The sequence below is a fragment of the Bubalus kerabau genome, chromosome 15 (assembly GCF_029407905.1).
Source record: "Bubalus kerabau isolate K-KA32 ecotype Philippines breed swamp buffalo chromosome 15, PCC_UOA_SB_1v2, whole genome shotgun sequence".
NCBI classification, from domain to species: Eukaryota; Metazoa; Chordata; class Mammalia; order Artiodactyla; family Bovidae; genus Bubalus; species Bubalus kerabau.
The window spans coordinates 66,862,476-66,886,535 of NC_073638.1; the positions used below are offsets into that span (position 1 = coordinate 66,862,476).

The 24,060-nt window shown below is 40.1% G+C and overlaps 1 protein-coding gene across 6 annotated transcripts in view; it reads left to right on the plus strand.

The window, feature by feature from the left end:
* Positions 1 to 24,060, plus strand: part of TRIM44 (tripartite motif containing 44) — a 109,996-nt gene that overhangs the window by 36,238 nt on the left and 49,698 nt on the right. For 4 of the 6 annotated variants that reach the window (XM_055549312.1, XM_055549315.1, XM_055549316.1 and 1 more), the window contains exons 3-4: positions 8,644 to 8,883; positions 20,031 to 20,050. In XM_055549312.1, the coding sequence (XP_055405287.1) occupies positions 8,644 to 8,883; positions 20,031 to 20,050 (260 nt within the window). Of the gene's footprint in view, positions 1 to 8,643; positions 9,259 to 10,607; positions 10,880 to 20,030; positions 20,051 to 24,060 lie in introns of those variants that run through there. The other 2 variants (XM_055549318.1, XM_055549314.1) reach the window with 2 other exon arrangements.

Below are 24,060 nucleotides of genomic sequence, written 5' to 3' on the forward strand. Positions count from 1 at the left end.
TAGTTCTTAAAGACAGACATGAATGCCATCCCGGCCGCTGATTTCCCATCACAAGTGCTGTCTCCTGGGTCACGTTGCTTTCCAGTAGTCTCATCCTAGTTCTCAGAGGAAGGAGGTTACTAGATAGAGTGGTTTTCAGTGTGATGACCTAGATCAGGCTGACCTGCGGTGAATCTTTGCTCCATAGCTTACCTGCTGTGTAACACCAGACCAGTGACTTCATCAGTGGGGGCTTCAATTTCTCCTACCCATAAAATGAAAGTATTATCGCCTCCCTGAGGATTAAATCAGAAACATGTCTGAGATGGCACTTGGAACACTGCTTGCACATGGTCCCTCTTAACATCTTCATTATTATGATTCATAAGACCCTGTCTTTGTCACAGATTAAGGGGCAAGAGAATGTCCAGTGACAGAAAGCAGGCCAACGTTAGACATGCCGTCTGAGTCACCCGGCCTTGCTCTTAACCCCGTCTCCTACTCTGCCATAAGAGCAGTGTAGTGAGGGTTGGTGTTGCTCTAGTTACACAAGGTCTTAAAGCAGATATCTTTCCACTGTATTGTAGTGATGTCTATATGTCATTGATGTGCCTGGTATTTCTCAAAAGTCAGTGACTTCACACTTCAGATCACTCACTGAATCAGCTAATTGCTGCTGCTGCTGCTAAGTCGCATCAGTTGTGTCCGACTCTGTGCGACCCTTTAGACGGCAGCCCAACAGGCTCCTCTGTCCCTGGGATTCTCCAGGCTAGAACACTGGAGTGGGTTGCCATTTCCTTCTCCAATGCAGGAAAGTGAAAAGTGAAAAGTGAAAGTGAAGTCGCTCAGTCGTGTCCGACTCTTAGTGACCCCATGGACTGCAGCCTACCAGGCTCCTCCATCCATGGGATTTTCCAGGCGTGAGTACTGGAGTGGGGTGTCATTGCCTTCTCTGAATCAGCTAATTAGGCCCTGACAATTCTTAGTCTTCCTGTCTATGAACATGGACTGTCTTTACATTTATTATTTTCTCTTTTAATTTCTTTCATTATAGATTTCCTTATACAGATTTTGTACATATTTTGTTAGATTTATACCTAAGTCTTTCATTTTTTGGGTGCTAACTTAAATGGTATTGTGTTTTTAAATTCAAATTCCACGTTCATTGGTGGTATAGATAGGAAAGTGATTGACTTTTCTATATTAACTTTATGTCTGGCAGCATTGTTATAACTGCCTATTAGTTGGGGAGCTTTTTTTTTGATGATTCTTTCAGATTTTCTGCATAAATAATCATGTCAGTTGTGAACAGAGGCTGCTTTATTTCTGCCTTCTCAACCTGTAAACCTTTTATTTCCTTTTGTCTTTTGAAAAGGAGAAGTAAGATAAAACATCCTTGCCTTGTTCTTGATCTTAGCTGGAAAAATCCATTTCTCACCACACAGTATGACATTAACTGTAGATTTTTTGGGTACACTTTTTTATGAAGTTGAGAAAGTTCTTCCCTATTTCTAGTCTGCTGAGAGTTTTTATCATACATGGATATTAGATCTTCTCAAGTGCTTTTTTTGTATCTATTGATATGGTCATGTGATTTTTCTTCTTTAGCCTGTTGATTATAGATTAGATGAACTGATTTTCAAATGTTGAACCAGCCTTGCATACCTGGGTAAATCCCTCTAAGTCGTGGTATATAATTCCTTTTATACATTCTTGGGTTTGATTTGTTAATGTCTTATTGAAGACTTAACTTTCTTTGAGCCTTATTTCTTTTTAAAAATTACTCTTAAAGAAAAATTATTACACATTATTGTAGAAAATTTGAACTTAAAAGTAAAAAAAAAAAAAAAAAAAGAAAAGTACTCTTCATTCCAGCACTCAGACATAACCTGGTGGCTCAGATGGTAAAGTGTCTGTCTACAATGCAGGAGACTCAGTTTCGATCCCTGGGTTGGGAAGATCCCTTGGAGAAGGAAATGGCAATCCACTCCAGCACTCTTGCCTGGAAAATCCCATGGACAGAGGAGCCTGGTAGGCTACAGTCCATGGGGTCGCAAAGAGTCGGACATGACTGAGCGACTTCACGTTTACGTTCACGTTCAGACGTAACCACTCTCCGACATTTTAATGTGTTTGTTTTGCTGTTGTTGTTTAGTTGCCAAGTTGCATCTGACTGTGACCTCATGCCCGCCAAGCTCTTCTGTCCATGGAATTTCCCAAGCAAGAATCCTGGTGTGTGTTAGTCACTCAGTCATATCCGACTCTGCAACCCTGCAAACTGGAGCCTGCCAGTCTCCTCCATCCACAGAATTTTCAAGGATTGCAACCCACCCAGTCCTGGAATGGGTTGCAATTTCCTTCTCCAGGAGATGGTCTCAACCCAGGAATCGAACCTGCATCTCCTACATTGGCAGGCAGATTCTTTACTGCTGAGCCACCAGGGAAGCCATGTTTATTCTAGTCTTTATAATACAAGTAATAACTGGAACAGTAAATATCATTATTACTTCATTGAGTGGATACTTGAAATAACTAAGTGCTAGCTGAGGTAGCGATCCCATGGTACTCTTAACAAAGTGAGGAAAGAAGGTAAAGAAGACACTAACTACTACTTTTGTCTAGAGGCTTCCGATGATGAGAAAAATGGTTTGGGAGGAGATTAAATGTTCATTTTAATAACCTTTTCACTGTTCTTCTCAGTAACCCATTGTGAAATCCAAGCAATCCAGGCTTCTAACCATTGTCAGGAAAATTTCTGTCATCTCTCAGAATGTTGGTAGTAGAATGTGGATCATAGTTTTGGGTTGTTTTTTTTTTTTCATAGTTCTTATCTGCTATGCTTCTAAAAGTGTAGTGAAAGTGTTAGTCACTCAGTCGTGTCCAGCTCTTTGCCACATCATGGACTGTAGCCCGCCAGGCCCCTCTGTCCATGAAATTCTCCAGGCATGAGTACTAGAGTGGGTAGCCATTCCCTTCTGCAGGGAATCTTCCCAACCCAGAGACTGAACGCAGGTCTCCTACATTGCAGACAGATTCTTTACTGTCTGAGCCACAAGGGAAGCTTCTGTTAGATAACTTTCCAAGGCTTAGGAATGGACAGTTGTTTTATTCATAAATATTGGTTATTCCCCTCATACACAAAAGACACAGGAGATGGGAGATCCAGGCATCCACTGAAAAGGACTCTCCTCCTTGCTGATGAAGCTCTTCCCTTGTCTGCCCTCATTGGAGCTTGGCAGAGGTTTGCAAGGAGCTCTCTTGAGGCAAAAATGCCAGAATAATCCACAGGCTATACTGGCAGCCTTAATTTTGAGATTCCCTACCTGGAAGTTTCCGTGGACACTGGCATACTGAGAGGGTACTGTGTTTTGGGAGTGAGGACAGATTACAGCATTGAAAAAGTTCCACTGAAACCTTTTTTTCTTTTTGGAATGGGCTGCTTTAAAGTTATTTGCAGGAGATTTGACTAATAGAGCAAGTATTTCTGGAAGCTTCAATCAGGGTAGACTCAGATGTGTTGCTTTTGTGTAGCTTCCTGTTCCTGACCCTGTTCCATCTTTCTCAGTTCATCTCAGCAACACTTTTCTGGAACAAATCTTTCTTAAGCCATCATGCTTTCTAGCTAGTATGCTTGTTGTTTTTATAATCTTCCTATAATAAAAAGTAAATAAAACCTTGGTTTCCTACAGGCCAGCTAATGAGGAGTTAATGACTTCCAGTTCATGTCAAACCCATTGAATGGTAGTGTTTCCAAGTACAAGCTCTTAATTCAGTGTTTTATGTGTTTAATTATGTAAAGTGCCAGTCCGCATACCTCTAGGGTCTGGTCTGGCTTAGGAATGTTAATTATAAGAGCATATAGAAAGTACCACAGGATGAGACTTAACTCTTCAAATGTACATCCTTCGTCCCAAGATTCACTTTGGGGAAATAATGTCCTAGTGGGGATAATAACAGAAGCAACCTGTTAACAGCAGAAATATCTCAATTAAGAGGAAATAAATATGAAGAACTTGAAGCAGGCAGAAAGGGATCCTTGGAGGCAACATGTTACAGCAGAAGGTACACCAGACCTAAACCAGAGGAAAGTTGGTTTCTAAACCATACTTTGTGACTGTACCTCTCTGGGGCTTTTTTTTTCCCTCACCAGAAAGTTGGACTCAGCTGTAGTAAGAGCAATCAGATGTTTACTAGTTAGTTCCGACCATTCACAAATAAGCTGCTTATTCTTTGATATTACAATGCTGTGTTTAAGTAATTTTAGAAAATGCTATTTTTTTTTCACCGAATACACCTATAAGAAAGATATATCAACTTGCGTATAACCTAGGGCTTTAAAGTTTTAACAACTTAGGGACCAATCAGTTGACCAAAGAGAGCAAACTCTTTTTATGGTTTCATTTGTGTAGGGGACCCAAGTTACTCGGGTGCGATTTTCCTGGAGAGCACCTCCAGTGCCCCCGGAAGCACTTCAGGGAGGAAGGGGAGGTTTTTCTTTTAACCAGAGTGGTTTTACTTTGGGCTCTATTACACTTTGGGGTTCTACATTAAGACTTTGTTTGGGGCAAGGGAAGTTCTGTGGCTTTAAAAAGGTGTGACAATTCCTAGTAGATTCTATAAAAAGGAAACTTCTGCATCACCAGTCTTATCATTCTGTGATACATCCGGCCTTCTCTCTTCTTTGCTTATGAAGAACTTTCTCTTTTGACATAACTTGCGTGTAGTATAGTCAAGAGTATGAGACTATCAGTGTCATCTTTGGGAAGCTGTAGGATAGAGGCTACCTAAATTCTAGGAAACCTACTAGAAATGATGTCAGTGGCTCCCAACTATCAGTGCTGATGTGAAGGGCAGGTTGCTCCTGGAGAATTGTGAAGTTTATAGCAGGATGGAGTTTTGATGATGGGGTGAAATGAAACCTGAAAGGAAGTTTTGAAAGCTGTTTCATTTCTGCCATTGGTAGGGGTCATTTCTCCAGAGTACTCAACCTGTTAACCTACCAGTGGCCTAATCCCCCAGGGAGTCTCTCCTATGGGCTCTAGATTTAAACGCATGCCATGACCCAGAAGTTTGTTCTTGCCATTTTCAACTAGGCTGGAGAATACCTATTGTTGATTAGTAGAGAATCAGAGTGAGAAGAAGGCATAAAGGTTTTATAAAGTATTCTGCCTTCAAATCTTTGGCCTAATCTCTATAAAAATTAATTGCATAAAATAAAGGTTGAAAAACCTATGTAAAGTAAAGGAAAAGAGGTAATTTAAATTTTAAAAACCATGATTTATTCATCTACTGCAATGTAGTCCCCACCTTTCCTGACTGTGATGTCAGCTTCTTAACTTCATATCACATGTGTATGTGATGTCTAGTGAGGTAGGTTCAGTTCAGTTCAGTTCAGTCCAGTCGAGTCTGTCAGTTCATTTCGGTTCAGTCGATCAGTTGTGTCCGACTCTTTGCGATCCCATGAATCACAGCACGCCAGGCCTCCCTGTCCATCACCAACTCCTGGAGTTCACCCAAACTCATGTGCAACGAGTCAGTGATGCCATCCAGCCATCTCACCCTCTGTCGTCCCCTTCCCCTCCTGCCCCCAATCCCTCCCAGCATCAGGGTCGTTTCCAATGAGTCAACTCTTCGCATGAGGTAGCCAAAGTATTGGAGTTTCAGCCTCAACATCAGTCCCTCCAATGAACACCCAGGACTGGTCTCCTTTAGGATGGACTGGTTGGATCTCCTTGCAGTCCAAGGGACTCTCAAGAGCCTTCTCTGTAGGTTACAAATCAGTTTTTATTATGCTCTCCATTTTTAGTCACTTGGAAGAGCTTTTCTTAGGAATTTAAAAAGTTTATGCCTTAGTTAAAAATTTAGTCTCTAAAGAGAGGTCTTATAAGACTAAATTTATTTCAAGGGTAGGGATCCAGATTCACTGATAAATGATTACCATAAAGCATAACACCCTTGAAATATATACACTAAAAATAAAAAGGAATTATATAAATAAACACATCACAGTTCTCAATCTGATAAAGAACTTGGAGGGACATTAATAACATTTAACACTCCCTCTCCCCTTTTCTTTAGCACTGGGGAGAGTACCTGCAAAGAGTATGTGAATTCATGAGGGCTTACGTCACTTGCCGTGTGAATGGATATGTGTCCTGCAGGCCTTATTTTGCATTGACATTTTTATGGCAGTGTTACAAAAGCTGCTTAAAATATCAAGCCTATTTCAGTTTTTAAGAGGCTAGTAGAAAATGGCCTCCTCTTCCTCTCTCCTTTAGTCTCTCCTTTAGTCTTTTTCTCTCCTTGTCTCCTTTTTAGGTTTTCCCAGTTTGACTTCCCTTCTGACAGACTGTTATAGTGAACAGAGCACCAGACTGGGAGCGAGAAGATTGGAGAACTCAGTGGCTCCTACAAGATTACAGCTGGGTCTGTTTCCTTATCTGTGAAAGACGGGGGTTCACTTAGATGACAGCTACTTTCTCTTTCAGCTTTAAAATTCTCTATTGGCTTTTGTCCTTTTGTCTACTGTTCTGCCTCTTCTCTGTTTCCTACCTCAGCTACTCAATATGCATAGTTGTTTAAAAATACTCATAAAATAAACATGGTTATGAAGAAACATCAATACGTGTAGTTGCTGGCAGGATATGGCATTTAGAAGTTCCGATTTGGTAGTTTCTCATTTTCTTTGCCTTATGCCCTAGCCAAATGCAGTGGAGTCATATTTTATTTATTCTACACAGTTGTTGCAAACTAAAACAATAATATATTCCACTCATCAGAGAGTAAAAATTTAGAGACTTGATACTATCCACTCTTGGGCGAAGTGTAGGAAAATGCATACTTCACACACTGTGGGAATGTAATTGGTGCATATTTTTGGAGGACAGTTTGGCAGTATCAGTCAATAGTTTTAGAATATATATATAAATTGATTCAGTGTTTCCAAAGGTTTCTAAAGAAATTCATATGCAAATATTAAGAGGTATGGCCATTGATGTTGATTGCTGTCCTGTTCATAAAAGCAAAAGTTTGGAAATATCTTGTATTTCTATTAAGAAGGGAAATATTTAATGGATATATTTATTCTTTTATCTCTGTCTATATAGATGTCCATATCTATATATACCCATATCATAGAGGCATTAAAAATAATACAGTGAATGAAGTTGCTCTGTATATACTAACTTTTTAAGTAGGAAATCAAGACACAGAAGCATATGTTCACCATGACCCACTTACATAAAAGCAGCGTAATTGTCTGTATGTGTACAGTATCCTTTGTTCTACTGCGGTTCACTTCATTGTGCTTTGCAGACACATGTCTTACAAGCTGAAGGTTTGTAGCCGCCCTGCGTTGAGCAGCACTCTTTTCCCAGCAGCGTATGCTCACTTTCTGGCCCTGTGTCACATTGTGGTAATTCTTGTAGCGTATCAAACTTTTTCATTATTGTTGTGCCTATTATGTTGTTGATCTTTGATCAGTGATCTTGATGTTACCATTATAAAAAGTTTATGACTTGCTGAAGGCTCAAATGATGGTTAGCATTTTTTAGCAATGAGGTATTTTTAAATTAAAGTATATATATTATTTTTGTAAACATAATGCTCTTGCATACTTAATAGACTACAGTGTAGTATAAATATAACTTTTATATGTACTGGGAAACCAAAAAGTTTGTGTGACTCTTTATTGTAATATTCACTTTACTGTGGTGGTCTAGAGCAGAACCTGTGTGTCTCCAAGGTATGCCTGTGTATGTGTGTGTGTATATATATATACACACACACAAACATAATGACCAGAAAGGCATGTATAGACTGTTAACCAGAGAAGGCAATGGCACCCCACTCCAGTACTCTTGCCTGGGAGATCCCATGGAAGGAGGAGCCTGGTGGGCTGCAGTCCATGGGGTCGCTGAGAGTTGGACACAACTCAGTGACTTCACTTTCACTTTTCACTTTGATGCATTGGAGAAGGAAATGGCAACCCACTCCAGTGTTCTTGCCTGGAGAATCCCAGAGATGGGAGAGCCTGGTGGGCTGCCGTCTATGGGGTCGCACCGAGTCAGACACGACTGAAGCGACTTAGCAGCAGCAGCAGGTTGTTAACAGTAATTACCCACTGAGGAGGAAAATGGTACTGGGAAAGAGAGGGAAGAAGAATTTGTCTCTCTCTTTTTTAATAACACAAAGAATCTGTCTGCAATATAGGAGACATGGATTCAGGCCTGGGGTGGGGAAGATCCCCTAGAGAAGGAAATGGCACCCCACTCCAGTATTCCTGCTGGAAAATCCCATGGACAGAGGAGCTGGAATGGCTACAGTCCACGGAGACACAAAGAGTCAGACACGACTGAGCAACTAAACAACAACAGTACCTATTAAATGTTTAAGAAGTAATTATGTATTACTGGTATGAAAACAAAAAAGTAAAAAGGAATGACAAGGAATCACTTCCTAAAGAATGAAAAAAGCAGAAAGAGTAGCAGGAAATTCATCAACAATATCCGAGAAACGTTGTTCAGAGGATATTCCCAAAACTTCGGGATCGGATAGGACCCACGGTTTGTGTTTTGGCCAGGGCTACCTAGCATTTAGAATAATAGCCCTACTCTCCCATTTCTTTGCATGTCCAGTGCATTCTGACTTGTCTCTGTTCTGTAGGTAACCCGGGACCAGATGAAGATGTTTATACAGCAAGAATTTAAGAAAGTTCAAAAAGTGATTGCGGATGAGGAGCAGAAGGCCCTTCATTTAGTGGACATCCAGGAAGCAATGGCCACAGCTCATGTGACTGAGATACTGGCTGACATCCAGTCCCATATGGATAGATTGATGACTCAGATGGCCCAAGCCAAGGAACAACTTGATACCTCTAATGAATCAGCTGAGCCAAAGGCGGAGGTAAAGGAGAATGCCTGTAATAAACCAGTAGCATTAAAAATAGGCAGAAACTGACTGCCCTGTTTGTTAATTATGGAAATTCCCCCGTTTTAGTCCCTAAACATGAATGGATTGAAAGCTTCAATAGGACATAAGTGTTTAGACTGGTGTGTAAACCAGTTTGGAAGTATTGGCTGCTCAGGCCTGCCCTCAAAAACTACTGCTGCTGCTGCTGCTGCTAAGTCGCTTCAGTCATGTCTGACTCTGTGCAACCCCATAGACAGCAGCCCGCCAGGCTCCCCCGTCCCTGGGATTCTCCAGGCAAGAACACTGGAGTGGGTTGCCATTTCCTTCTCCAATGCATGAAAGTGAAAAAATAAAGTGAAGTTGCTCAGTCGTGTCCAACTCCTAGCGACCCCATGGACTGCAGCCCACCAGGCCCCACTGTCCATGGGATTTTCCAGGCAAGAGTCCTGGAGTGGGTTGCCATTGCCTTCTCCGGCGCACTCCAAAACTAGGCCTAGCAAAATATGTGTACACTGCGCCTTAAAGGAGTGTAGTCACTGGGGCAGATACTGTTCCCAGGTAATGAGGGAAGCCAGAAATCAGAGCCAGAGAAGAGGACAATTGACAGATTCCCAGTGATTAAATGAGCCTATAGATAAAGTCACCATGGGGATGAGAACTGGGCTGAATGAGAATGTCAGGAAGTGAGCATAAAGCAGGCCAAAATAAAAGATTGGACTCATTTTGTGAATAGTGAAAAGGTGCCTCCAGCTGGTCTTTTTATGAAGCAAATTGCATAAATTGGGGGCATGACTATTGGATTGAGGGGCATGTGGGCTCAGGCATTGTGAGGATCAAAGATATCAGTGAAAGACTCAAGGTAAATGTTAAGTGACAGTTTTAGTCACTACATTCATTGTTATTTTGTAACAATAATAAAAGAATTTAAGACATTTTACCAAACAACATATTCAGGCATTTAGAATCTATTGCTAAAAAAAAAAAAAAAAAATTAAGGTGGCCACTCTTTTAAATGCATGTGCTCAGTTGCCTCTGACTCTTTGCGACCTTGTGGACTATATCCTGCCAGGCTCCTCTGTCCATGGAACTTTCCAGGCAAGAATACTAGAGTGGGCTGCCATTTCCTACTCCAGGGGATCTTCCAGACCCAGGGACTGAACCCACGTCTCTTGCAGCCCCTGCATTGGCATGTGGATTCTTTACCACTAGCGCCGCCTGGGGAAGCCCACGTGTAAAACTTATATTTCAGCCACTGGAGAGAGGCTATTGTTGATGAGGTTTCATACCATTATGTTGAAAATTCTGGTTAAGCTTATGCCAGGTAGGTTTAGGGTAGGCCTTTCTAGAAGAACACCTAGGAGAGTCCCGTGAACTTTCTAGTACACCTGCTAACTCAGTGAGCTCAGCCTTAACGAATAATTTTGCCTTGGCCCAGGAGAGCCCAGCCACAGAATAATCCAGGGTACATCTAGGAGGCGGGTACTGCTGGTGTCGTCCTGACAGGAAACGTAAGAGACCATTGTTTCACTCATCTAGAGTTCTTGATTAATTTTCATCAGTGTGTGAACGGAAGAGAATAGCACTTGGTCTTTTCATTTCATCCTCCCCAGAATTAACAAAGTGTGGACCTAAATACATTTCTAGATAGGTGAGAGAGCATGTTATATTTATCATTTCATTAAATCCTTATTTCAGTGTTCATTGTATCCATTTTACAGATGGGCTGTTGAGATGCCAAGAACTGTAGACACTGACCGGGTGTCATTTAGTTAGCAGAAAAGAGCCAGGATTCAGTCCTTCCTGTTCCCGTGCCTGTGCTTTTCCCTACCATCTGCCAAATGTCCTGTTTATATCTGTGGGAAGAATATCAGTGTCCTGGACCGCTTTGCATTCCTAAGACCCTTTACTCTGTGGAAATGGTCACTGTGTGTCTTCTTAAAAACTAATTATAAATAATAATAAATTTATTTTTAAGTAAATTTATTTAAAATTTTTCTTTAATAATGGAGTGGACTTTGTGTCCAAAGTCCAAACAAACAAAAGGTTCAGCCTTAAGAGATCATTGACATAACTCTGTCCCCAGTTCAGCTCAGATTAGACCCTTCACATTTATTCTGTGTGTAGATTATTTTTTTTTTTTTTCAGAAATAAAGATTCAATTTAGAAGAAATCGCCCTCTCTTTTATTTTCATTTCAAATAAAGAATTTAGCCCCTCGCCAACATTAATTGTCCTTTAACTACTTGAGTAGCTCAGTTTCACTATGCTTGTTAACTCCAATGGAATTGCTCTTAGGGGTGCAAAGATGACAAGCCCTAAGGACCAGGCAATCTACATAGTAAGCTATTAAAAATGAGAAGAAGCATACATCTGGCTAAAGCATTTACACAAAGCTGTTATTCTCTAATAGCTGCTCATTCCAGCTAATGTGGTAACTTACTGATCAGAGCAAATTTCCAGTACCTCTCTTTCACTCAACAGAGGAATTATTTCTTCTCTTTGCATTGTATAGGTTTTTAAAAATTTCCTGAATTTTTATTTTGATCAGAAAATCTTACCCAACCCTTTATTATGAAAAATTTCATAACATTTGCTATATATAGCAAAGTTGAAAGAATTTTATAGATAACACCGATATACTTGCACCAGGATTCTGCCATTAGCAGTTTACTGTACTCGATTCATTTCATGTATATAGCCATCTTTCCAACCTTCTATCCTCAGTTCTTGTTCGCATTTAAAAACAAATTGCACGTCTGGTTCTGAACAAGATGGAGCAAATGCATTTTCATTGTCCTCCTTCCCACCGATCACAGCAAAAATTCCTAGGCAAAATTCTGAGTCACCTACCAGAAGATTCTCAAAAGTGGAGAAAAGATGGCAGACTGACCAGGGATCTTGGGATATGAGGAGCCACACCACAATGATTTCCTTGAGGGGAACGGAGGCAGGGTTCTTGCTTCCTATATATCCTGGCCTGGGTGTTCTGCAAGCTAGAAATACTAACGAGCACAGACAAAAAGAACATCTCCAAGAGAAAACCTGTTCTCTAGCCAAAGGACTTGGTAAAGGGCAGTTCAACTGAAGAGAAACCCTTTAATCATTTCTGCCTATTCTGGATGAATGGGCATGGTGTTTATAATAGTGACTTTAAAATTCTGATCTGATAATCTCTAATACTGTGTCTTCCTGTTGTGGAAGGCACCATGAAAAAAGCTGCATCCCTTCCCAGCCCCAACTGATACCGCAGTAGTGGAGCCAGTGAGGGAAACCCTATTTTACACCCTCACCCAAAGTAATGGGGTGTCATTTTTTCTCCATGGAGTCTTTAGGTAAAAGTTTGTATCTATCCCTCACAGTAATTAAGTAATGCCTACCTCCTATGGAGCCTGAAGGTAGAACTCTGACTTCTACCACTCCTTTGCAATAATAGGAAGGAAATAGCAAACTATCCCCTGTGGGGTTCTCTGGTGGCTCAAATGGTAAAGAATCCACCTGCAATGCAGGAGACCTGGGTTCAATCCCTAGGTCGGGAAGATCCTCTGGAGAAAGGAATGGCTACCCACTCCAGTGTTCTTGCCTGGAGAATTCCATGGACAGAGAAGCCTGGCAGGCTGTACTCCATGGGGTCTCAATTGAGTGACTAACACTTTCATTTTCATATCATCCCTTCCATGTGGGGACTGTAGATGGAGATTTAACATCCCCCTCTCACCCTGCGTTAACTAGGCAATGCCCCTCCCCAGCTGACTCAGTGGGTGGAATCATACCTTCCCCTTTTACTTGGTAGTGATGAGTTGGTTCCCCTCCTCCTCCTGAGCTAGCACTGATGAAGACTAGACTGGAGCTCTGTCATCTGAAGGAAGCGACCAGAATGGCACTGCAGAAGTTTAATAAATGCAAATGACATGTGAACTATAAGCCATAAAAGTGATCTAGGAAATGTGTTCTGAACCTAAATAGGTTGACAGTCTGCTAGAATAGAAGATATAATTAGTAACCGGATCTTATAATGTTTAGGATATAGTCCATAGTACTCATTATACCAAGAACCAATGAAATCTCAATTCTAATGAGAAAAAAATCAGGAGATGGCCACACCAGGAAGACACAGTACTAGGGATTATCAGACTAGAATTTTAAAGTCACTATTTTTTTTTTAATTTTATTTTTAAACTTTACAATATTGTATTAGTTTTGTATTATAAAAATGTCTCAATAAACAGTAACAAATGCTGGAAACAAATGAAAAATATTTTAAAATCTCAGGAAAGAAATATTAATACAAGATATAAAGAAGGACCAAATGAAATTTTAAAGCTGAAAAATACAATGACAGACATGAAAAATTCACTAGACTGGCTCAATGGCAAATAGGAAATGACAGAGGAAAGAATCAGTGAATTTAAGACACATCAATGGGCACTCAATCTGAACAAACAAAAAAAAAGATTGAAAAATAATTGAATTGAATCTCAGAGATCTGTGGGACAATAAAGAAAGCTCTGACATATATGTCACTTGTCCAGCAAGGGGAGGAAAAGGGATTTCTAAAATTTGGTTGAAAAATATAAACCCAGAGATTTAAGAAACCAAATGAACCCAAGTGAGATAAACCTAAGAAATCCATACCTAGACTCATCAAAATCAAACTTTCAAAAACTTAGAACAAAGAAAACATCTTGAAATCAAAGAGAAATGACATTAGACATGGAAACAATAATTCAGATAAACATGGTTAGAAGTAAGATATTTTTTTTATATCCACTGAAATTATTAAGTGAATCTCTTCCATTCTGGTGTGATGGCTGATTACTTTGGTTAATTTTACAATGTTGAATCTTGCATTGCAATACTAAACCTTGCATTCCTGAGATAAACTCCCACCTGGTCATTATGTATTATCTGAGTTCAATTCATTAATATTTTGTTAAAGAGTTTTATGTCTGTGTTCAGAGAGAGATGTGAGTTGAAAGTGTTAGTCTCTCAGTCATGTCCAACTCTTTGTAAACCCATGGACTGTAGCCCACCCGGCTCCTCTGCCCATGGAATTCTCTAGGCAAGAATACTGGAGTGGGTAGCCGTTCCTTTCTCCATGGGATCTTCCTGACCTAAGGATTGAACCTGGATCTCCTGCATTGCAGGCAGATTCTTTACTGTCTGAGCCACCAGGGAAGCCCCCTTCAAAGAGGGATATTCATTTGTAAGTTTATATTTTTATAATGTCATTGTCAGGCTTTGGTATCAGGATAGTGCTGGCCTCAGAAAACAACCTGAGAAGTTATTTCTTCCTCATCTATTTTCTGGAAGAGTTTTTGTAAGATTGGTGTTATTTCTTCCTTAAATATTTGGTAGAATTTATAAGCAAAACCATCTGTCATAGAGTTTATTTATGTGAAGGTTTCTGATAGCCAATTCAATTTCTTTGATGTAGACCTAGTCAAAATTTTTCATCTTACACTGATTTGAAATGTTAAAATTGGTTGTAATTTTCAAGAAATTTGTCATTTTCACCTAAGTTGCTTTAGTTTTTAGTATAAAGTTGTTCATATATTTTCTTATATTTTTTAATTGTCTATAGTCTCTAGGGATGGAGGAGCCTGGTGGGCTGCTGTCTATGGGGTTGCACAGAGTCGGACATGACTGAAGCAACTTAGCAGCAGCAGCAGCAGCAGTCTCTAGAATAGTAATCCATCTTTCATTTCTGATACTGATTATTTGTGATTTTCCCTCTTTTATCCTTGATCAGTCTAACTTATATTTTATTAATTTTATTAGTCTTTTTAAAGAACTGACTTTTGGATTTGCTAATTTTACTCTTTGTTTTCTATTTTACTTACATCTGCTTTTTTCCTACTTACTTTGAGTTTACCTTATTCTTTTTTCTGTCTAAGTAGATTGTGGATTTTACTACTTTCTTCTTTTATGTACATTTTTAGAGCAATACATTTTCCTCTAATCACTGTTGAATCATACAACTTGGTTATGTTGTGGTTTCTTTATCATTCAGTTTGAAATATTTTTTCATTTACCATGTGATTTCTTCTTTTTGTTCATTGATTATTTAGGAGTATATTGTTTAGTTTCTAAATATAGGGTATTTTCCTACATACCTTGTTATTTCTAGTTTAGTTTCATTGTCAACAGAGAACCTATTCTGAATGATTTCAATCATCTAACACTTATTGAGGCTTGTTTTATGACCGGTCATATGGTCTTTCTTGTTGAATGCATATGCACACCTAAAAAGAATATATATTCTGTAGTTTGAAGTGTGGTGTTCTTTAAATAGCAATTAGGAGTTCAGATAATTTATGTTTTTACTGATTTTTATGTCTATTTCAATCTATTGCTGAGAGAGGGATGTTACATTTCAAGTATGATGAAGGATTATCTATTTCTTTAATTCTGTCAACTGTTCTTCAGATATTTTGAAGCTCTGTCACTAAGTAAATACATATTTATGATTGTTACATCTTCCTGATGAACCAGTCCTTTAATCATTATGAACATTCCCTTTTTCTCTGTTAATGCTCTGTCTTGATATATATTTTATCTAATGTTAGTAAAACCAGTTTAGTGTTATGCTTACTGTTTTTGTGGTTTATCTCTTTCCATTCATTTGCTTTCAATCTGTCTATATTGTTAACTTAATGTCTGTCATAGACAACATGTAGCTGGGTCTTAGTCATTTATCCATTCTGGTAATCTGTATGTTTTAATTGAAGTGTAATGTCCATTAACATTTGATGTTATTATTAATATGGTTAAATTTAGGTTTGCATTGTACGATTTGTTTTCTGTGTTTGTTCTTCTCATTGTCTTTTCTTGCTTTCTTTTGGATTTTTGAAACATTTCCTTGAATCCCATTATAATATATCCATTGGCCTTTTAGCTCTATTATTTTGCATTATTTTTTAGTGGTTTCTGTAAGGATTATAGTATGTATCCTTAAATTTTCAGTTTACTTAAAATTAATTTTAAACCGCTTCACATAAAGTGTAGATAGCTTGAAACTATATAGGTCAATTGACCCTCTTTCCATATCCTTTATGTTATAGTTGTCATATGTGTATAATTTATATATGTAATAAACACTGCAAGACCTATAATTTTAGCTTAAAACTGTGCTTTTAAGGAAGTTAAGAAGGAAAAAGATAATCTCATGTCGTGTGTGCTTGTGTGTATGTATGTAGAGTTTTTAAGCAAGTTTGTAGTAATAGTTGCTTAACTCTAAATTTAAAGTTATTAATATAAACTTAAAGCAGTTAATTTTACAGTATTAAAAATTATACCTCAATAAAGCTGATAAAAACAATATGTCTAGGTGTCCTACCTGCCCAAGTGCTATTTGCTTTTTTTCATGAAGATTATTCTAAAGCCAGAAATTTATTTGCCAGTATAATATATAGCCAGCAAAGTATATAGCCAGTATATTTTATTTGATTCCAAGTTAAGGCCTTTTCTTTGAGAGTTTGAGTTTGCTCTTTGGAGTGGAATGTCCTATTTCCAAACCATACTCATACTGTTTCACTTACAAGGTCCAGTTTCAGTCTCTTTTTAAGTGAGGAGGATAACATTTGAAGAAAGTTGAATGTAGAATCCTTTTTTTATACCATTTTTAAATTGAAGTGTAGTTTACAATGTTATGTTTCAGGTGTATATCAAAGTGATTCAGTTATATAAATATATCAAATTTATATATATAAGTATGATATATTTATATAACTGAATCACTTTGATATATATATACACATATATGTTTATATATATATATTCTTTTCCAGATTCTTTTCCATTATACATTATTATAAGATATTCAATACAGTTTCCTGTGCTATACAGTCAATCCTTATTTTTTATCTATTTTATATATAATAGTATATATCTATTCCTAGAGTACGAAATGACAACCCACTCCGGTATTCTTGCCTGGCAAATCCCTTGGAAAGGGAAGCCTGGGCAGGCTGTGGTCCATAGGTCGCAAAGAATCAGACACTACTGAAGCCACTTAGCATGTATGCAAGTATGCATCTGTTAATTCCAAACTTCTAAAATATGCCTCCCCACCCCTTTACCATTTGGCAACTGTAAGTTTGTTTTCTATGTCTGTGAGTCTTTTTCTGTTCTGTAAATAAGTTCATTTGTACCACTATTGAAGAAAATTTTCCGAGTGAGGCTTGACCTTTAAGGATGGGAATTAGCTCTCAGAATACTGCTGCTGCTGCTAAGTCCCTTCAGTCGTGTCCGACTCTGTGTGACCCCATAGACGGCAGCCCACCAGGCTCCCCCATCCCTGGGATTCTCCAGGCAAGAACACTGGAGTGGGTTGCTATTTCCTTCTCCAATGCATGGAAGTGAAAAGTGAAAGTGAAGTCGCTCAGTCGTGTCCGACTCTTAGCGACCCCATGGACTGCAGCCTACCAGGCTCCCCCATCCCTGGGATTCTCCAGGCAAGAACACTGAAGTGGGCATTTCAGGTAGTGGGAAGAGAATGGGCTCACCTTTTACTAGCAAGATTACTAATCCTCTGAACGTCTGCTGACCTGTTCAGAATTGCCTTATATGTGTGTGCATTTGTTCTTGCGTTCATTTATTCATTTCTTCAAAAGTGAGAGTCTCACCCTGTTTTTCCTGTGCTTTGTGATAGTGATTATTGTTTTTTTAAAAATAATCACCTAGCTATAGGCAGCAGAAATGGATGAATGAAAGCAAAGCCCATCTTCTCTGTTCTTTCCCACTATCCCTAGAAATGTTATCCAGTAACATTTCAGAGAAGTACAATAATGACCACCATTTGTTGAGCACTTATACTAGACACTTGCTTAATGTTTTATACACATTTTCTCATTTAATGAATCCATGTAGCCACCCCGTGAGGTAAGAATTAGGATTTCCATGTGCAGATGAGGAAACTGAACCTTGGAAAAGTTAAGTAAACTGTCAAAAGCTTCACTGTTGGAGTTGACGAACCAGAATTCAAAGCCATGTTTCTCTAACTTAGAAAGTCTGTCTCTTGACCATTATACCAAGATGGGTGATTGTGAAGACTTCCTCTGAATCATGGAAGGAAGTCTGGATACTTTTTTCCTTACAGTTCTCCTAGATAATTATGTTTTAACACCCAAAGATAATTGGAAAATTGTATTGAGGTTTAAATATGTCATTGATAGTTATGTAGCTCATATTAAATTTAAATTATATGGATTTTTTTTCACTAGATTATAGTTCCCATAAGACATGCCAGTCAAACTACAAGAGAAGGTTTCCACCACCCCTGTACCCTCCTTCCGCCACTTGCCCCACTTCTCATTAGATGATTAGCACCCTCAGCAAGAGTGCAGATTCTTAACAGTCTTCTAAAAATGCCTTTTTGTATCCAGCCTCCAGTGCATAATCTGTTCAGAATCACCTCTCTGACCGCAGGTGTCCTTGAGAGGCTTGCGTGCTGGCAGTCCCGTTACCTCTGTTGCATTCCCAGCCCCCCAGCCCACCCACGCCACTGCCACCCCTGCGTCTCCTGCCCAAGACACGCACATACACAGCCCGTTCTCTAGTTTCACAGAACTCAAAATTCCTTAAACCTGCATTTTATAAACTGTGGTGGCTTTGCTCTTGCTATTCCAGTGCCCTCCCTGTTTATCTTCTGTTCTCAACCTGGGAAAATCCTTCTTATTCCCCAAGGGGCGGTATAAATGCCACGTTCTCCGTGGAGCCTTCTCCCCCTTCTCCGGGAGAGGCTGTGTTTATCACTCCTCTTCTGACTCTCCGAGCATTCCACGTATGTCTTTGGTAGCACCCGTAAGACATTTAGGCGTAGTTCGCTTTCTATCTAGTTCCCCTGCTCCGGAATGGGAGCTCCTAGAGGATCGATCACGATGGGTTTTTTGTCTGTTTTCTTCAGTGCCCTGAGGTAAGAGCTTCCTAATGAATCACACTGAATCTTTAGTGATGTTGATAATAACCTTTATTACGTGCATTCTGTGTGTTAGGCACTGTGTTTGACATTTGTACACATTATTTCATTTAATTTCATGCTTACCCTATATTATAAAGACAGTTTTTACCCCTATGTTACTAATTAGAAAATTGAAGTTAAGAAAGACAAAATAATTTGACCAGGGTAGGACAGCAAGTAAGTAATGGAGTGAAGATTTGGACCAAGTGTCTGACTCCAGAGCTCATTCTCCTTTATACCTATAAGATCAATCAGTCAATCTATCCATTAATGAAAAAAGTTCCTGGGGAGTTATCTCCAACCAAGAGATACAGTCTCTATTGAAACCAATCCTGAATGACTAAAGAGGAGGACATCAAAGATACTGTGTCACCAGAAGGATAAATGAGGTCCCTTGGAGAATGCTTGAGTGTCATTTGAAAAATCTTGTTTGGTCACAAAAAGAGGCTCAAAGAAATCTGCTGTGATCACTGATAAAGTTAGGCTCACAGAATACAGTACCTGGAAAAATCACCATCACACATTGCTTTTGTAAAGAGTGGATGAGAAGTAGAGAAATGTCTTTGTTTGGCTGGAGAATGGTGTGGCTCATCAAATGCCAGAACTGTCCTTTTACAAAGATCAAGGTCCTGAGTAATTAGCTGGCTTGCCCAAGGGCTCACAGCTAATAAATAACGGAGCTTGGACTAGAATTCCAGTTTCCCGAGCCCGGTTTAGAGCCTTGAGCACATAGTGTGCTCTCTATTAGAGCTTCTGTGTTCATGTCTGGAGGGAAAGGATGCCAGGCCGAGGCTCAAGTGTGCCTTTGAGGGGAACAGCTTGATGCTTTTGGAGCTGGTCAGCTTTTGCCTGAGACCTGCTGCTATTTTGGGCTCTCAGTTTGCTCAAAACTAAATACTGCCAGCCATACAAATAAAAGGCAAGGCTATTATTTAGGCCTCCTAGGTCTATGCATTCACTTCTCTGCTTGCAAGGGCAAATTATTAGTTCATCTCTGCTGGGCAGTTTGAACATAGGATTATATTAGCCCATGTCTTAGCACTTAGATGTCGACTAGCTTGTCTCTGTTGCAATAAATGTACAAGCTTTGCTTTCAGATTGGGAGAGAAGAGGGAAAACAAAAAAATCTCCATGAGTCTCTACTGATCCTGATTTCTTATGTTGTTTCTTTCTGTTTCTTTCAGGGCGACGAGGAAGAACCCTGGTAAGATCACATTACTGTGGCTTGTGTGTTCTCAGAATTGAAGTAGAGTGACATTTGTGGCCTTTGAAGGCCCATGAAATATGACCAGCCAAGGAACAGCACAGATAAGGGATCTCCATCTTAAGCCAGGGGCTTTGAAGATCTTATTTTGTAAGATTCCCATCTCCCTCCCCATCTATGCTATTTCCTGTATGTAACCTTCAGATAAAGATAAGCTTTAAAGTATACAATGACAGTAACTCTGCTTTATTCTGTAGCACATTCCAAATACCTTGTTAAGACCAGTAGGTACTATATTTAAATGGTAATTAGGTATCAGGTGGACTCAATAGATAAACTTTTGCATTGTTCTTTCTTTATTGGAATTGGATTGCCTTTTTTTTTTAATGGACTCTGAATCCAATATTCTTTATTTCTGACCCATAACAGCCTTGTGTCTGACTCAAGACACCGATACAGTGAACCCAAGGTCATAGGTGTACAACACTTTGTTTAGGAAGAAAAAAATGCTTCTTTGTGCTGTTGTTTCACCACATGAGATTTAAAAGTGCATTTTTTCATTGCCTCTGCCTCTCAGTGAACCTGGACTTCAGTTTACTTACCTTTGCTTCTTTCTGCTCAGCAGTGAGCACAGGCTCTAGGCAATGCTCTGCCTCTGCTGTGAACACAATCAAGGGGCATTTGTACAAAGTAAAATGCAATGTCCACATGGCCCCCTCAGTCACATAGGATCCAGGACGGTTAAGGCTGGGAGTTGTCAGAAAGATCATCCAGGCCACTGCTATTCAAACTTTAGTTTTAGTAGAAACAGCTTTTTTTTCAGATGGGCCTTGGGTAGAGTGTATACAAAGCATTTTTTGTCTGGTTAAAGTTGGGGCCACATCTACTGGTGAAACTTCTCTATTCCTTACAGTAGACCCCGAGGGGCTGGTGCACAAACCTAGGGTTCCTGAGAACTCAGTTTGAAAGTCACTCATCTAATGCAAGCCTCTCATTGAAGGAAGCTAAATGAGCTTTTGGAGCCAAGATTTGGTCCTTCTTTGTTTTTATTTACAAATACAATTCCTTCTTTTTCCTTTCTCCCTCCACACATCCTGAGCCCCTGTCTTAGTGCCAAATGTTATCCCACATCTGTATTTCCTGCTGCTTCCTTCCTTGGGACTGTAGTTCTCAGCCTCAATCTCGTTCCTTGTCCTCTGTGGCCAGTGGAGCCCCCACTCTAAGCCCAGAGAGCTTCAGGGGGTCCCTTCAGGCCCATCCTCCAGCCATTCTCAGGAACAGGCTCCCTTTGTATTGCGGTTCATTTCTTTCCTTCCTTCCTCTCACCCTCTCTCCCACTCTCTTTTTCTCATGACCCTACTGGGTATCAGGCACTGTGCTATACACTGAGCATATGTGAAAACTAAGACAGACATGGTCCCTGGCCTTGTGCGTCCTAAGTCTAGTAGGAGAGACAAGCACATGACTGGTCATTTATAGTCTGGAGGAACTGCTATGATTAAGTGAAGTTTAGGCTGCTTTAGGAAGGGCTCCTGAGTCAGTCTTGGAGAATAAGGGGCGGCTCACTATACAAAAAAGATCTTCACGACCAAGATAATCACAATGGTGTGATCACTCACCTAGAGCCAGACATCCTGGAATGTGAAGTCAGGTGGGCCTTAGAAAGCATCACTACGAACAAAGCTAGTGGAAGTGATGAAATTCCAGTTGAGCTATTTCAAATCCTGAAAGATGTCGCTGTGGAAGTGCTGCACTCAATATGCCAGCAAATTTGGAAAACTCAGCAGTGGCCACAGGACTGGAAAAGGTCAGTATTCATTCCAATCCCAAAGAAAGGCAATGCCAAAGAATGCTCAAACTGCCCACAATTGCACTCGTCTCACACGCTAGTAAAGTAATGCTCAAATTTCTCCAAGCCAGGCTTCAGCAATACGTGAACCGTGAACTTCCAGATGTTCAAGCTGGTTTTAGAAAAGGCAGAGGAACCAGAGATCAAATTGCCAGCATCCACTGGATCATGGAAAAAGGAAGAGAGTTCCAGAAAAACATCTATTTCTGCTTTATTGACAATGCCAGAGCCTATGACTGTGTGGATCACAATTAACTGTGGAAAATTCTGGAAGAGATGGGAATACCAGACCACCTGACCTGCCTCTTGAGAAATCTGTATGCAGATCAGGAAGCAACAGTTAGAACTGGACATGGAACAACAGACTGGTTCTAAATAGGAAAAGGAGTACATCAAGGCTGTATATTGTCACCCTGCTTATTTAACTTCTATGCAGAGTACCTCATGAGAAACGCTGGGCTGGAAGAAACACAAGCTGGAATCAAGATTGCTGGGAGAAATATCAATCACCTCAGATATGCAGATGACACCACCCTTATGGCAGAAAGTGAAGAGGAACTAAAGAGCCTCTTGATGAAAGTGAAAGTGGAGAGTGAAAAAGTTGGCTTAAAGCTCAACATTCAGAAAATGAAGATCATGGCATCCGGTCCCATCACATCATGGGAAATAGATGGGGAAACAGTGGAAACAGTGTCAGACTTTATTTGGGAGGCTCCAAAATCACTGCAGATGATGATTGTAGCCATGAAATTAAAAGACGCTTACTCCCTGGAAGGAAAGTTATGACTAACCTTGATAGCATATTGAAAAGCAGAGACATTACTTTGCCAACAAAGGTCCGTCTAGTCAAGGCTATGGTTTTTCCTGTGGTCATGTATGGATGTGAGAGTTGGACTGTGAAGAAAGGTGAGCGCCAAAGAATTGATGCTTTTGAACTGTGGTGTTGGAGAAGACTCTTGAGAGTCCCTTGGCCTGCAAAGAGATCCAACCAGTCCATCCTAAAGGAGACCAGTCCTGGGTGTTCATTGGAGGGACTGATGTTGAGGCTGAAACTCCTGTACTTTGGCCACCTCATGAGAAGAGTTGACTCATTGGAAAAGACTCTGATGCTGGGAGGGATTGGGGGCAGGAGGAGAAGGGGACAACAGAGGATGAGATGGCTGGATGGCATCACCGACTCGATGGACATGAGTTTGGGTGAACTCTGGGAGTTGGTGATGGACAGGGAGGCCTGGCGTGCTGCAATTCATGGGATGGCAGAGAGTCAGACATGACTGAGCGACTGAACTGAACTGAACTGAGCCAGAAAAGATTTTGTGTAAACGGAGGTCTGAAGGATGAGGAGGCAGTCAGGGGAGAGGCAGAGACAGGGCTGTTCCAGGGACGGGAACAACTCAGGGAATAGCTCTAGACAAGAGAAGAGTGGAGGAAAGAAAGCAGAGTCCAGCTCACTGAGGGCCCTCACAGGCCTCTTGAAATGGGAGGGCATTAAATAATTTAAAACATGAATTCAACCTGAGTAGATTTGCATTTTGGAAGTCTTGTCTGCATGCTCGTCTGCATGCAGAAAGGGAAATGAATGGGAGGTGTTTCAGAGCCTGGGAGACTAGTTAGACCAGGTTCGTGATGATGGGAGCCTATATCAACATCTTCTCTAGTTATTGACTAATTTTTCACCATTTTACACAGACCTTTGGTTTAGACAAACTCATCAGATTATCTGTAAACCTTTGGTTTAGAAAAACTCCACCTCTTCTCTCAAAACTAGCTCTAGCTCCTTAAAATCCAGACAAAGCAGAGTCCTACTAGACATTTTCTTCCCCAGAGAGAGGATTCAAGCAAGACCAATATAAAGAAAACCCTTCAGCCGATGTAGTGTACATATTCTGCATATAGAAATGGCATTTCTGTGCGTGTCTGGTTAGGATGGCCACGTTCATCTTGTCTTTATGACATGCCAGAGTCATGTTGACCTTATGAAGGGACCTTATGAAGAGATTAACTCCCTTCAGAGATACTGTTCAGTATGAGATACTGGTTTCAGAATTTAATTGCAGATTCCTTCCTGTCATTTTGACAAGATAGTGGTGAAGTGTTTAGAGTTTCTTTGGGCTTCCCTGGTGGCTCAGTGGTAAAGAATCCACCTGCCAATGCAGGAGAT